Raw genomic sequence first — 16,762 nt, forward strand, 5'->3', positions numbered from 1 at the left:
TGAGGACAGATAGCAGAGGAAGATGGAAACTGATTTTAAGGAGCTGATCCTCCAGTTATATAAAAAATCGGAGACTGATGAAAATATCTTTAAAAGGAACCTTTTAAAAACAATTTCTTTAATACCAAACCAAAACAGAAAGTAGCATTCTGCCATTTCTCACAGTCTAAATGAGCTCAAATGCAAGAACTCAAGAGTTTGCTAAAAACACAAATGAAAACAAGTAGTTTCAAAAAGATAAACCAATCAGCACAAATGGCAAAGTAAATGAACATTTTAAAGAAACACAATCTAAACAACTTCGGGAATTATCTTTTAACAAAACATCTTTTACTAATAGATTCCAGAGGACAAGTTTTTAAATGTTTCAGTATCCCATAAAAACATAAAAAATGCCCACTTCTGTTAGTGAATTATTGTTTGCCATGCATTAAACAGAAAAAATGTTTCCTTTACAAATGATGCAATTTGCTTTTTACACCAGTATAATCTATTATTAGTCATCAAAAAAATTGCTTTGGACTTCCCAGGAGTTTTAACTCCGTCTGCCTAGTGGTTCTATTTTATACCTATCAAATTTAAGTGTAAAAATATGCTTTCAGTATTCTCATGCAGAAAATGAGGAGGAAGAAAAGGTCTCAGGTCACAGCTGGAGGGGCTGTGTGGCATGCAAGTAAGTGTACTTGCAAATTTGTGTGGGGTCCAAACACTCTGAGTCAACTCCAGTGTCATCATGGGATAAAACCACTAAGGCAGCTGCTGAGTTTCCTGAGGTATCTCCAGTGGTGTAATGAGAAAGCCACGAGGAAAACACATAAAGAATGTCTATATTATGAATTATAAAGAGTAAATGCCATGGGAACTTCTGCTTCCCATATTTCCTAATAAATGAGCAGAGACACATTTGAGATGAAAAGGCCACAAAGGCTTAAGAGGGATGAAATGATTTTTTAAAAAAATAGACTACATGAGCTGAACTGTGGAACTTGCTGCCTTTTGACATTACAAGAGGAAATACAGCTGCCAGAAGTTCATACACTTTTGAACAGCTCTATTATAGGAACTATGAAGGTGTCTATGATGTTATGGTACTAAGAACAAATGTGTTTTGTTCTACAAGACATCAATTTTCAGAGTTCTGTAAAACATGGCACTGAGAAAAACAGGACTTTTACTCCATTAAAGATTTGATTTCACATTTGCATATTTTGTAGTCAGTTTCTGATTCTTTGGATATAGTTGCTCAAAAAATACTAGTAATATTGATCTCAACCTGTTCCTCTTTCCCTGGCAGGAACAATGCTGTGTATCAGTTTTGAGGGAGCTATTACATTCTCCTAATTTAGCATTTCTCACCCTTCATTTTCTCGAGTCACCACAGAAAAAAAAAAACCAAAATAAATGAAACTGTAATAGCTGGCTGTGGGTTCTGTAATATCCTCCCAGTAACATTATCATGACATTGATGTCTCACAACTATCATAAATATTGATGTGGGATATACCCACATGTTTATGCCTTTCAGCGTGGAACAGACACCGGCTGTGGTTAATTTCCAGCTGAAGAGTTTAGGTTTCACAGAATTACTCTGAAGGTGCTAACTTGTTCCTTCCTTGTGATGAAGCAGTACTCCCTGGGCCCATAAACATCTATTAATATCCTGCAGTCATGCATCCCCTATACTGATCCTATCTTGGAAATGCCTATCTTGATTCCTTTTCCAAACAACCATATTCTTACTAACTGAAAATAAAATAAGAAAATGTGGAATCAATTGGATATACATCAGGATACACAAGCAGTATCTGCACCTCTGGGCTCTGGCATCACCCACTATATAATTGGATCTGTGCTAGTCTTTTCTAAATCAAATTAGACTCTTTTCTTAACAAATTAGTTAGATGTTCCCTATATCCTGACAGCAAGAAATTAAAGGGATTTTAATAGTCTTATATCTGGGAAAATAAAGAAGACAAAAAAAAAAGGATTTTTCTGAGTGGCAACTTAAATGACCAAGTCAGTCTTTCTTCTCTTAGTTGTCTATTAATATGCCAAGAAGTCACAAAGCTGAGACTTAAGAACATGCTGGGTTAACACAATTTTGTCCCCTTATTTCATCTTCTTTCCAACAAGCACCCTCTAATTCACATGGAACTTTTTAGCAAACTCTAATTTCATTATTTTCTAAAACATTCCCAGTGATTTTTGCAAGGCTGACTCCCCTAGAGAAATGACCTCTGGAAGATAAGCCCTTGGTGGACATCTCCTTATAAAGGATTCTCCAAATTGACTGGTGGGAGGAGAATGCTATTTGAAATAAATTGCAAAATAAACTCCTTCTATGGATCCGAGAGGCTTCCAGAGAACACATGGTCGACACTGCCCTGCGGCAGCTTCGGTTTACTTGAAACTTCTCTGCTCCACAGCTCATGCTCTCACAAGAATGACTCTCAGGACCAAACAGCGGACCAAAAGAACTCTGCCGAGGTCATTGTCCTTGGAATGAAAAATATCTAAGGAGAGACAGTGCTGTCTCCCTTCTGTTCCTTGCTCCTTTCTAAGCCACCACCTTCCTCTCTCCAAAGCCAAAGCAACACATTGTATGTAGTGTGGTCTAGCATAGCATTTTTTTCCCGTATTTTGGCTTGTGGGGTTTTTTTGTAGTCCACAAGACAGCCCAATGAAGGGAGGCCCACATGAAAGAAAACCCAAAGACTAAAATAATGAGTCTGGCTCAGAAGAACAAGAAACATTTTTACACATCACAGCCAGCTTTCTAGCCTTTGTGCAATGGTCTAAGTTGTGATATATGATTTATTCATTTGTTTTTCTACTCATTTGCATTTCATATTACAAGACAATTAAAAAAAATGACAGAGTACTAATTTACTTCATAACGGATTTGCAGAAGACTTAATAACCTCTTATTTTGTGCAGAAATCCAAACATTGTCTCATTAAACAGCACTGCTTGTTGAAGGGAAAGTGCTTCAAACTCTTAGACCTAAGACAGACACACACATCCTAAAAGACTCCATCTTGAACCCAGTTCTCCTTTTATCCTGCACTGAACTGCATGCAGAATCACGCTAGCTGAAGAGCATTTTTAAGAGGCTTTGAAGGACTGGAAATGCTCTGCATGTTTCGTGTTTTACACGCAGCAGCTGTGAGCGCCTGAGTCAGCGGGTCCCGGGCAGGCTCGGTGTCAGACCGCCCTCTCACGGCAAGCACCAGGGCAGGAGCGGCGGCCGGTGCCACAGCCCCAGGCTGCGAGAAAGATGTCAGAGACGGTCTCTTATCCCGACCATATGTAGGCATCAGCACATGCAACCGGGACCTTCCAAATTTCAAGCTGGAAGCAGTTTTTATGCTCTGGCTTCTCTGCCAAAATGACAAAAGTATCACTTTCTCATTGTCTGCGCATCACGCTGGAGTTTTGCTGCCTTTTGTCCTGCACTCAGCAGAATTTGGCACAGGGACTGGATTCTCCATCCCTCCTTCTGTACTCTAGGTCTTGTAAATTCTGGCCTCATCAAAGCACTGCGATGAATGTCTTAATAGCCTCGTATCTATCATGGCTTGAAACAGCCCTCTAGGGCACTGCAACAGAACAGTGCACAGCAGTGTGTTACCTGCTCTCATCTACCCTTTATCTCTTCCATTCCCACCTTATCCCATTCATATCTATCAAGGAGGACTAATACAGAATTAATTCTCTTAGTCTCAGACAAAGTAAGAGAAAATAGCACTGCTGGACCAGTATAAAAGAGATTGCAGTTCACAGCAGAATCTGTATCTTCAGCTGCACGTTAAAGAATATCATGACTCTCCAGCATTTCTGAAAGAAAACTACACAAATTCAATCACTTTTTCTCCCTATTGGGATTTAAGTCCTAGACTATCGAACACATATCAGCATTGCTTTGAAACAGTAACAGATAGGGATGTCACAGTTGTTTTGTTACTTGTTGTATAGAAAACATATTACACAGAAGATAAAACATCACACAGAGGATAAAGCATGTCACAAGAGGATTGGACAGTAGCTGCATCTGCAACTTCAAGAGATGAATAGAAATACACCTAATTTTTCATAAGGACACCAAGTATTCAATTCTTTTGGGACAAAATGTAGCACAAAACTAGGCTCAGGAAACCATAATTGATGCCTGAGTGAGATAGGAATTATTATAATCATCTTCTCATACTGTTATTTAACATACAATACCTGTTCTGAAATGTTGCACCATGCTTGACTTGCTTGCCATTTTGAAGGTTTATACTTACAAAGAAGCTAAACTGACAGCATCTAGTCCATAAATGAAGTCATATCCTTATGAAATCTGCTACAAAGTCAGACAATATACTCCAAGGGAAATCTATGTATTTCAATTTGTTGCTGCAAAGCAGGATGGGCTGGCAACTATGCAGCCAGAACTCCAAAATATTTCCATCTCTATTGTATGTGGATGAGTATGGAAAAAACCTCAGGGTTGGCAGTACTTCGAAGTATGATGATTTGGATATTAATTTTACAATAAGAAGGATTTCTTTTGCACTGCTATTGCAATACTTCTTTGCTGCTGGATGATGTTTTGCTCGTGCATGTACCCAGAGAGACACTCTGGTAGCAGCTGAAATAAATGAAGGAAGGAAGGAGGCTTACCTTGTGTTGTCCCGTCCAGTCCCATGAGACATCTCATTGCCCTGATGATTTGCTCTGCTACGGGGGGACACATAGATGTGGCGTACACAGCACTATGAGAATGAGTTCGTAAAAAGTCCACAAGGTCCTTACACAAGCAAAACAAAGCATGAATGAGCTTTGAGCTGGCCAAACAGCAGATCTCCCTCTTAACTACTGCAGGAGTGGGAATGTGCAAAAAGAAGAGGCTGTTTCACCAGCTACTGGATTGCATTCTTGGCTGTCACTGTTAATACACGGCCTGAAGAAACATCAGGCAGGTCCATTTACTATATAAGTGGGACAATTACAGCTGAAACAGGAGTCTGGAATAGAATAATGTTTACTTCTGTGCTCAGACTTATTATAAAGGAGCCAAAATAATTTCAAGACCAATGAACAGCCGCACTTAAAATAATGCTGCTCAGTTCCCCTCTGGTAATGTTACAAAGGCGATATGACATCAGTATACGTCTTCTGCTATGTGACCTAGCCCAGGAAAAGCAACCTCACTGTGATCTATCTTTGTCCATAAGCACATAAATTTTCAATCAAAACTTTCAATCAGTGTGGCAGGTACGGTCATGTCAGAGTTAGTATAATTAATTTTAACATTTCCTAAGAACACAATCTGTCCTCTTAGAAAAGCCATTGATATACTGTAGGCATGTCTAAAACAATAGTAACTCTCCTGAATTCAGGCATGCAGTAGGAATTCAGATCTTACTAAAATCATCATTATTATAACAACTTATATCTCCTAGTGCAAAATATCAGAGTTACAGTTACCACACTAAAAGTTGAGTGCATGTTAGTGAGAAAGGGATGAGCCTGCTTGAAAATTGATTTTGATAAAAAAATATAATCAGAAAAGAAAATCCAGTGATGAGTCTACGCAGTAACTCCAGTGCTGAGGATAAACATTTACCTAACTTCACACAGGTTGTGCATGGCCATATTGCAATTGTATTCCTAAGGGTTTGGCTAAAAGCTAAGAAGGCTTCTGGGCTTCAGCTGATGCAGAATAAACAGCACCACTGTGAGTTTTTGGCTACAGAAAGGAATGTTAGAGGCTGAATGGGTGACCAGCTTTCCAAGGCTGAGAAGCCTGAGGCAATGCTTAGTGATACACATAGGTGTGAAAAGAGTGACCTGTTTTCACTAAAAAAAAAACTCCTAAGGATTAGAGGATATATTACATGAGACTACTTTTCACAGGTCTATACTTTCTAGCTACATTACCCACTTTATTTTTGGTAAGGAATAAATGTACAGATACAAATTCAGGAAGCCAAGAAAGCAAAGCAAATTGATTCTTGATATATTATGACACTTGGTTTTACGATCTCCAGGGGCAAACCCAAAAAAGACAGCAATAAATACACAGTATATACTTTCTTATAGCTCTTTTATTCTACTGTAGGGCTACCCTTATTAATGTTATCCTGACAACAACCATATGGGCTGAATAAACAGGCTTCCCACTCATTCAGCAGACTGCTTAAAAACTGCATTCAGCTGGGTATGAAAAGAGAAAATAATCAGCAACCATTTGATCTCTCTGTCAAGCAACAAAACCAATGACATTTCACAATGGTGCTGATTATGCTTTCTCTTCTACACCCCCAGTTAAAGCAAGCTCAGCTCTACTTTTGTTGACATCTGTTGTTGGCAAGAGATTGTTAATGTATGCGGAGCAACTGAGGACACAGAATTTACTATTGCAAAAGGCCCCCAGTAACCTCTTTCTCCATTCTCCTAAAAAATGCAACTATGTCAATTCACAACTCTTTAGGAATTTTATTATCAGTGGATGAAACTGTGGTTTTAGTCTCTCAATATTGCTTCACATACTGTTTACAAATGTGAAACAAAGTAATGAGCAATCCACATGCAAATTAATGTAGTGAACTATATTAGCCAACCACAACATGTCCAAACATTTCCAAGACAAACAACAATCATCAGAGTGGCACAGAATAATCCAACTCAAGCAAATTACATAATATGAACATGAGACAAAAATAAGAAAGTCTGACTGTTTGATGTGCATTTGGGATCCAAGCAAAAATGATGCTAACTTTAGAACAGTGCTTGTGTTAAGCAGTCTGTTCAAAAAGATACTGAAATATATCATACATCATACAAAAGCAGTTCCCACACCCTTGATGTGAAATTGTTTATGATTTCCTCTTACCTTTTTGCCAGCTATGTATCCTCCAGCTGCACCAAAGCTCTTTGTGAACGTTCCCATTAATATGTCAACATCATTGGGACTCATTCCGAAGTATTCCACAACTCCTCGGCCCGTTGCTCCCACTGCACCAATGCTGTGAGCTTCGTCCAAGTAGAGGTATGCTTTGTATTTGTTCTTCAAGGAGACTATCTCTGGCAGACGCACGATGGACCCTTCCATGCTGCACATGGAGAGAATCAGGGATGAACAACAAACCCTGTACTCTTTCCCATACTGGCAGAAAATATAGTCATTAATTGCCTTAGTCCACCAAAGTTCTTCTGGAATCTCAATTTTTACTTACAAGCCAAAAAAAACCCTTGCAACCCATTCCCACTTGTAGGTGAGTACAAAACAGTTAAACAGTTTTAGAATTCAAACCTTGAAAACCAGTCAAAAAGTTTTTGAATGTTTGTAAATTGTCAACATGTCAGAGGAGAGAAGGAAAGGTGTAAAGCAAGGCGGAGATACTTACCCTAAGCAGCACACTACAGTTCATCTCTACAAAACAAATATTATAAAGAACAGTTATAATTCAGTCTGGTCCTTGCTTACTTCATCGTCAGCTACTGTGGCAAAATTTGGGCATAACAGCTCTAGAGCAAATTCATCTGGTGCAGAGGAGTTGGGTCCAACATACACTGGAGATGGGCCATGTGAAACCCACAGCTGGTGCCATAAACTCTAAGCATTCCCAGACTTCACAGAATCAGGGCTTAAAACAGGCAGCTGAAATCCAGTCTTGCCAATTTTTGCTTTGATATGAACTTTTTAGGAAATATAGCCTGCTACAAAGTAGTCAAAAGTAAAAAAAGTTTCCATTCCTTTTCTTTTTACTTTCTTACAGCCATGCAGAAAAACTAAATATTCAGAACTGGCACAGGGTGCCCAGAGAAGCTGTGGATGCCCCACACCTGGCAGTGTTCTAAGCCAGGTTGGATGCGGCTCTGAGCAACTTGGTTTAGTGGAAGATATCCCTGTCCATGACAGGGGGGGTTGGAACAAGATGAGCTTTCAGGTCCCTTCCAACTCAGACCATTCCATGATTCTGTGATTAATGGTGTACTAAGATTTATAGAAATGAGAAGAGAGGCTCTTTTGCACTGTTGGTGGTCATGTCAGTAAATGGGAAGGCACAGAGGTGTCCAGCAAAATGAAAGCGCAGGGAGATAAAGAAGAAATGCTCTCTGATCCCATGAAGATGACATATGCAGAGTATTGCTGTGAAGACTTGTATCTTGAAAACCTTTGTGAGATAACTACAACTATGCTTTGATATGCTCAGATGCACTCAGTATTCATTTCATAACGAGTTAATAGTGTCCTCTTCCACTAGCTCTAATAAGCAGGTCTTTAAAAGCTAAAAACTTCTTATGAAACACAAATTCAGTGTGCCATGGGCCAGGAAAACCAGGGCTCTGCAGCTAAGGCCTACAGCTAAGGCGTATCCACTTGCAAATGCAAGAAGTTTCAGATGACCAGAAACATGGACTTTGGTCCCAAATAGCAAGTACAAAAGAGAAGTGCAATCAGTAGTGTCTTGGAAATTTTTGGACCCTGGACTCCAATGGCTTTCACAGGCTGCTTTGTTGCCACTTGCACTGTGTAGCTGGAAGTTTGGCACCACAAAATGAGCACGATGTGTTTTTAGCACTCTGGAAATTTCTTGCAATTTTAGTCCTTCTTCATCTTTTGGTCTCCTGAGTAAACTTGGAAACTGGTCTCCAGTTTTGAAGGAGACCTGCCCAAAGACAAGTCTCCATTAGTGTAAGAGCGTGGGGGAGTAGCCATGGACAAGGGTTGCCTGTGCTGTTCACACTAGGAGAGAGTCTGGCTGTGTGTGCCTGGAGGCATATTTTTGGCTGTTGGTGACTGCTGGCAATCATGTCCTTCTGTCTTGCCCAGCCATAAAAGAGGCAGCTGTAGGACTGTGTGTTGGCACCATGGCCCCTTGCAGCAAAGAAGGGTGGGCTTGCAAGCTCCTGAGGACTGGGCTTTCTCACTTTTCCCAAATGGCACTTGGCAGCTGGGGGAGAAGCAACTTAAACCACCACAGCTATTTTCCTAGTGAATACAAGGGCAGGGCCCACAGTCCTCACATAGCCCAGAGTCAAAGCATTAGTCAGCTAAAATGACACTGAGCCACTGGATGTGCTTGGACGTGCACCATCATATGTGCTGGGCTTGGCAGCTTTCAGCTGTGCCTGGTCGGTCTGCAGGGAGAACCAAGGAGCACCTCTGCCAACTGCAATCCCACCCTCCACCCTCCTGCAATGCTTGGGCACAACAGCCAGGCAGAGAAGGACAATAATAATTTTTCCACATTTATATGTGTCATCATTAGGCTTAGTGGCTAATGGAGATTCAGGCAGGAGAGACAGCATTTAACTTCAAAAAGAGTAAAAACTGGTAAATTAAAAATGCTGGGTATTTGTGTAATGGAAGGAAAGTTGTGCTGAATCCCAGAATACATGAAGCTGGTACATGGCTGATGCAAGATTTAACCATTTGGAAGATTTAATGAAAACTTTTCTTTCTCATATGAGTAGATTTCTCTTGGAACTCTAAGCTGCTTAGCAAAACAAGACACTTGTATTCAGTTTCAGTTTTGATCTCCTGCTCTTGAAAGATGCTGGTTGACAAAAATGCAACGGTTGACAGAGGTCTTAATGTGGCCTTGAAGCGTCCATGGAACAGATAAAGTGCTGCTGTAGTCGTGTTCGTGTTCTGTGCTGCCATTCCAACAGGTCTCAGCCATCCTGATGACAGAGATGAGAACTGTTTTGCTGCCAGCTCTGGTCTTGGTCTCTCTTTTGACCCTGGGAGATGGTTAGTGATATGCACATCACTCTCTCTAGAATTGCTTCAAGATAAAAGCTCACATGACCCCTTGAGTAGCCCAAATGGAAAGTTTACTAAATCCTCCAGTAAATATTTATGTCAAGTGAGCTTAAATTAAAGAGCCAGAAGTGAACTGTACTGGTTCTGTCTCACCCTGGCTGGGCCTCATAGTTTTGTGTATTGATCTGTTTCCAGATCTGCTCAAGCACACAGGGCATATAAAAAAAACCCAGATGCAGATGAACTAAAGCTGGCTCTGCCCAGGCCAGGTGTTCTCATTATGTGGTATGACATCCTGTCTGGTAGCACAAATTCCTAGCTTGGTGGCAGGGATGGAAAGCTTCTAGATTGCAGCTGACCCTCATCTCCCTTGTGTGGTGGACAGGCACAAAAACTTGGGTCAGTACACACTCATTTTGAACGTACTTCCAGATGTGAGGAGATAATCCTAAATTTTTAGAACACTCCACTTTGAAACTTGATTCAATCTCCACCAAAGCACTGATGTTCTCCCCGATGCTGTTGAATTGTGGATCCAGGTGCTTTGAGAGACAGGAGGTGTGTGCTTGTAATGGTCACTTCACTTGGAATACAGGCTTGCCCTTGACATGATATTGATGGTTTTTTTGCCCAGTTTATCTTGAAACTTCTTGGGAAAAGGGGTTTCTACATTCTACTATGGTACCACATCCTTTTTTTTTTTTTTTTTCCTGTCAAGAAAACTAATTTACAAATATTCCACCTCTTATCTACTTCGTCTCTAAACATGCCCTAGAGTACCACTATCTTTTCAACATTTGAAGAGCTTATCTGTTCTTCTTTCAGGCTAGTTTGTAATTGGGAAAAATACCTCCTTTCCTGGCCTCCTACTCACAAGACATATACATTCCACTTTAACAGTTACTTTAGGTACTGTTTTTTTACATAAACCTTGGACATTCATACAACAATCTTTGTTTTGTAGTTTAGAGTCATAATTTTAAGAAAATGTTTCAACTCTGCCCTCAAATACAACTCCATTTCAACACTGAAATTATAGAAATTTTAACCTTTAATGCTGGTCCTTGGCCAAAGATATTAAATGCTACCTCATTTTTTTCCTGGAAGACCAGTCACCTAATCCCAGGAAATAAAAAATAACCCTGCTAAATTTCCTACACTATTGGCATTGAATCCCAAGGAACTTCTAATGCATATGAAAAGGCATTGGACAATATCTAACTGATCAGAGCTATTTTCTTAGCTGGAAGGGAAAATACACAAATTGAATTAAAAGTAAGGAAAAAGCAAATGAAAACCAATCTGTTTCAACCAATTTCTGATGCTCCATAACTTCTGCCCTGAGCCTTGGCCTATCCGACTCCTAAGTAAATATGCATGGAAGAGAGCAGAAACCTACCACAAACCATGTAAGAATACAGTAACTGATTAATCCTGAACTGGAAATGGTAGAAGCCAAGGAAAACATTAGCTGGAATTCAAATAATAAAAATAATATTTAGCAAGTCAGTTTAACTTGTGCCCTGGTTACTGCCAAAACTTGTTCATGCTTTTTGGAGTCAAGATTGATGGCTAGATGGTCTCCCTCAGTTTGGAACACAAACAGAATATATTTGCTCCTAGGCTGGTCCAAGTTAAAAACCAGCTTTCACTAGGAGTTATATTTACTTTTGATGATTTTTTTTTCTTTTTAAGATAATAGAGACATTAAAAAGAAAACAAAAATATACTTCATGCTATTTATTTGACATGTAGCTTGAGTGCTTCCCAAGTCAAGGGGCCAATTTTGCATTCAGTTGTAACCAAGCAAAATCCGTGGTTTATGGTTCCAAACACAAGTCTGATTTCCAGAAATGCTCATGTTGGCTAACAATGACCCTTTTCAAATTTTGCCAGCTGGTAAGTGTAAACATTTTAAGATACTCCTAATGGGAACAGAAGGCAAATTTCTTTCCATACCATAAACCTCACCACACTAAGACTGTGGTGTCCCATATAACAGTGTTTTTTTGAAGAAGGAAAGCTTAGTGTTTCCTTTTACATCTCTGGAAAAGGCATTTCTGTAAAAAATTGCCTGGGCAAACTTGCAAATCAAGATATTTTAACTTGGAGAATGGCTCTGACCAAGTCATTTAAATTCTATATTTGCTGTCCCTGAAGCATAACTTAAGGAAAAGAATAAAAAGCAGTATTAACTATTGTAAGAAGAATACATTAACTGCACTCTAACTCCTCTTAAACCCTCTTGATGAATGTTAATTTGACATTTGGTAAACCTTCAAGAAAAATATAATTAGCCAATATGGGGCTGGAAAAATTTAGTCTTTCAAAAACCTGGGCCAAGAAAGGAAAGAACATACATATAAAAAGAGTAAGAGTATTTCTACTTTGTACTTCTCCAGCTTTTTTTTTTTTTTTTTTTTTTTTTTTTCATATGAAATGTTCTCTGCTACCAACGGGCTCAGACTGCCCGGGCTGTGAGCCAGCTCCTGACAGGGCAGTGGGGCTCACCCAGCTGCGCGTGTCCTGGGCTGGCAGCGGCGGCAGGGACACAGCGCGATGGCACATGGTGGCATTTGCCCTCAAGCCACTGCAGATTTGCTTTACAACCAAACCACAATCTCCAATTTCTAATCAGCTTAGACTGTGAAAACAACTAACTAACTAACCAGCCTAGCTACTGCTAGGGATAGTTTCCAACGAGAGACTATTAGAGACTTGAGCTTTGTTTTTTCAGAACCTTATGCCTTTCAGAAGCGTAGACACTCAAGGCATCAGTGGTCTTAACATTATTTAACCTTTATGCAGCTGAAGGAACTTTATGGTTCCTTTAAGTAGGTACTCTGAGGTTTAAGGTGCTTTTATTTTGCATTCCAACAGAAGGTTTTTGAATTCTGGCAAATTAAATCTCATTTGAGAATGAACTGTAAAACTACAGGAAAAGAAAACTCTACACCAAACATAAATCTGGAAATACAGTTATAAGTTAGTATAGTTAAATAGCTGACAATGGGTTTGTTCCACTTCTTGGACTGACCCACACCTCTGTGTTACCAGTCTTCTCGTTCCCTAGTGGTCAATATTCAGGGTAAAGGATTTAAAAATGAACAAAGCTCAGCAGCTGGAGCCTTTTCTGCCAGCCATGTGACCGATGGGAACATTTGTCAGTAAAATGTTGGTGGTCCACTTAATTTCTGTGTGATCAAAGTCCTTAAATCCAAGCTTTCTTTTAGTAGCGCCAAGCGATGTTTATTTGTAGTTTTGCTCTGTTTATTCTGGTTGAAAGGACATGTTCAGCCTGCTTTGGACCAGCTGATCTGCTGATCCTGTTTCACCTCTGAGTGACAGGTGTTTAGATAAGGACCAATTTGGTCTGTTTGCAGATGGAAAATGTTAGGCAAAAAGAAAGCACTGACAACTGTGAAGTTGTGATGACATGAGATCCTAGATTTCTTACAAAAAAAAGCTAATTGGCTAGGCTGTGCCAGCATTTTGCAGTAAAATGGCGTGACTGCCTGTCGAGACTGGTTGTATTTCAGCAACACTATACAATCCCCACATATAAAGTTTTAATGTCACTTTTATAAACCCTGTCATGTCCAGTGAATGAGTGGTTCTGGTTTCCTTCTCTCTGGGGCACGTGTTGCTACTCCCCAAACCACCCTTGTCCTGCTCCCCCATCTCCTGTCATCACTGCAGTAGCCTTGCGTACATCTCTGCAAACCCTCTTTCTGTTCACACCCCTGTTTTTTCAGCCCTTCCTGGTTTCCCTTCTCCAACTCCCGCCCATGAGCGGCTCCTCCTCCATGAGCTCCCTGGATGCCTTCCCAACGACCTCCTCCAGACTGAAGCAGTTGCCAGGATGAAGCCCAGGATGATGGGCCTGGCTGGTGCCACTGCTTTGCTGTTCAACTCCAGTGAGTGTTTGCCTTTCTGGCTGGGTGCAAGCTGCACCACACGAGTGCACTACACTGTGTACCTATCTGACTTCGGTGCTCTACAGTTACATTGTATTATTGAAGCTGCTATCAGATGAATTCTCAAAGGCACTTTTCTCATTTGAATTCCTCCAGGGAAGGACTAGGGCTATGTTAAATACCACTATATAATTCTTCGAAAGCCAGTCTTTCAATTTTCCTGTTAAATTGTGAGTCTATTAGATCCAGCACTAGTTACTAAAAAGGTTCTGATATCACATAACCTAAGTTTAGCTTCAGATTTCAACAGCTGGGCAAGAACTGGGCATGCAGAGCTCAATCAATTCTATGTAGTTGTCTTTTGATCTGCCCACGTGTAACAAACAACTCTAGAAAGCTCGACTTACTCAGCAGAACTCCTCACCAACTATAGTTCCACAAACTTTATCATATCTATCACAACATACATCACTTTACTTGTCTTGCTTTCAGTATATCTCCCACTCAACTGTGATGTGCTAAATCAACATTCAGCACAATGTACAGGATCTAATTGGAGCTACGGGATACAAGGTTCAAGCTGTCATAATGGAAATCAACATATTCATGAGATCACAGAAAGTTATTGCAACTTCCACTCTCATTAACATTTTCCTCAGACACCTAGAGTCAGAGTTTGCCTCACTCAATTCATCATTTTGTCCTCAAAATGATAGAATGCTCATCTTTCTACAACACAAACATACCTGTAAATGCCCTCCACGAGGATGATAATTTTTCTCCATGCTCTGTGAGTGCGAGGCTGTCCATATATTATTGCATCTCTCAGCAACTTCTCGAGGCTCTGCATATCTTTATTTAAAAATAAGAAAAAGGAGGAAGGAAAAACATTAACAGTTTTTTGTCAAGAATTTCCAATTTTCTCTTGGGTGCTATTTTTCCTATTCAGTAAAAGACGACATTAAAAAAAAAAGAAGAGTGTCCTAAAGATAAACTTCTTTTATTAGTAGGCAAGACCCAACATTGGTCTGTGATGTGAATGCAATTTAGTGACAAGAAGAGTTACAAAAAGGTTCCAATTATGCACCTGATCTGGGCAACTTCTAGAAATAGCATACATTTGTATTTAAAGGCAAAAGGGAATCACTTTGCTTCAGTACTGAGGCTAACTGCCAGCAGTTCTGCTGACACTCATAATTTATCAAGGCTTCAGTGTGAGTTTTGGTTGCTTTCCAACCACAAGCTCACAAACAACAAGCATTTTTCCAGCAAAGGTTTTGACAAGGCTGCACGAAGCATGTAAGCATGGCAGCAAGAGAAGTCTTGTCCTCCTCAAGAAGGAAAGCAAGTGGAAGGTTGCTGATGAGAGAGGAAGAGGCAGGTGGATACAAGCACCTGGCATGGATACACTAATCTGGTGCCTGAATGCTTGGCACTGGTGGGGCTTCAATATAAGGAGAGCTTATGATCCTTAGCTGCTTCCTTAAGGGCTGAGTGTGGGTCATCAAAAATATTGTGAAGGAAAGCCATTGAAATTTTAAAAGATGGAAGAAGCAAGAAAAAATACCACAGAAATCAGGGTCAGGCCAAATGTGACTCTCAATGCACCAGCATTCTGGTGTCTCCAGTGAATGGACACTTCAAAAGGAACTATTTGGGTACTTTTCAGGAATCTGGATTGGCATTTCAAAATGTTTTCCAAGAACATCCTATAGAATCTCATAATACCTAAATAACACTACAGATCAGCTCAAACTGTGGGCTGAGAAAATCAATGGTATTTTTCCACAATATAACCCCATTTGCTTCAGCAACACATCTTAACACAGTTGATACAACCTTCTACAATAGCACAAAGTTAATGTGTAAAATGAATTGTTCTGAGGAAAAAAAATACACCTTAGAAATATTAATATTGATCCATAGTTTGGTTTCTGCCCTAGGGGAATGGAGCCATCTGCACATTAATTGCCCATTGTGAGTAACCTGCGCCCTGAGAGATGGCCAGGTTATGACATGACCCATTCCACATCCTGATGCCTCACCTCTTCCTAGGAACATTCAGTGATGTTGGTGGAAGGTGAAGTTCTCAGTAACGAAACTGCCACTCTGCACCTGACCTAGCAAGTCCCTGCTGTACTCTGCAAAGCACAAAATAGGCATGGACAATATCAGTTGCCCCTTCTTTCAGTGATGCAATGGCCTGCACACCTCAGTGAGCTCTGAGATGGAAAATGCTGCTAGGAATAATGCAATGCAGACAGCACACTTTCCACTAGATGGCAATCAAGGAAATTAAAGTTCTTTGGTGCTTTATATGGGAAAGTTATAACCAAACTGAGAGTTTGCAACTACTCACATTCTCTTTTGTTTCAAATAGATAATATTTAGAACTCCTCTTAAAGGGCTCCATCAGGATGACAGAGAGCTCACAGTAAAATTTGGACACCCCCTTTTCTCCACCAAAATATTCTCTACTGATGTCACTGTCTTCTAAATCCTTTTGGGACCTTTGAACCCCTTTTCTGAATCACACAGAGTTTTCCAATTCAGTGCTCCATGTGTCAGTCCAGATCGCCTCTTGACTTCAGAAAAGTAATTTTGCCTCTGAGCTAAAAGCATGGCTTGAAGATTTAGTTGTTTTAGCACATACACATGAAGAGAAAAAAAAAAAAAAGAAAGAGGAAATGAAGTGAAATATATATAATTCTGTTTTTAAAAATACATGTCTGTGAATAGGTACTCTGTCCAAACTACTGTGGGACATGAGACCTCAGACTGGGGAGAACCTCTCCAGAGACGAGGTTCCCTGATTTTACACATAATATAGTCCTGCTGGAGTACAGGCTACAAACATGTCTGTTTGCAGGATCAGGGCTAGCTCACTTTCTTTCTGACATCTCATTTTGAAAAACATATATGTTTGACCCTTTCTGAAGCCTGTAATAGTCAACACATACTTTGTTAATGTGCAAATGAATTTTACTGATCTATTAACTGCCTCATTTAGAAAGGGGATATAGGCAGAAAGAAAAAAATCTTTAGTATTCCCCACAAAAAGCTGCTTCTGTTCTTCAAGGTGAAA

The 16,762-nt window shown here is 40.0% G+C and overlaps 1 protein-coding gene across 1 annotated transcript in view; it reads right to left on the minus strand.

Moving 5' to 3' along the window:
* Positions 1 to 16,762, minus strand: part of SPTLC3 (serine palmitoyltransferase long chain base subunit 3) — an 85,212-nt gene that overhangs the window by 12,029 nt on the left and 56,421 nt on the right. Inside the window, exons 9-11 of the mRNA XM_053939720.1 lie at positions 14,424 to 14,529; positions 6,881 to 7,100; positions 4,666 to 4,792 (exon numbers count right to left, since the gene is read on the minus strand). Of these exons, the coding sequence (XP_053795695.1) occupies positions 4,666 to 4,792; positions 6,881 to 7,100; positions 14,424 to 14,529 (453 nt within the window). The remainder of the gene's footprint in view (positions 1 to 4,665; positions 4,793 to 6,880; positions 7,101 to 14,423; positions 14,530 to 16,762) is intronic.

This window comes from Vidua chalybeata, chromosome 3 (assembly GCF_026979565.1).
Source record: "Vidua chalybeata isolate OUT-0048 chromosome 3, bVidCha1 merged haplotype, whole genome shotgun sequence".
Taxonomy (NCBI): Eukaryota; Metazoa; Chordata; class Aves; order Passeriformes; family Viduidae; genus Vidua; species Vidua chalybeata.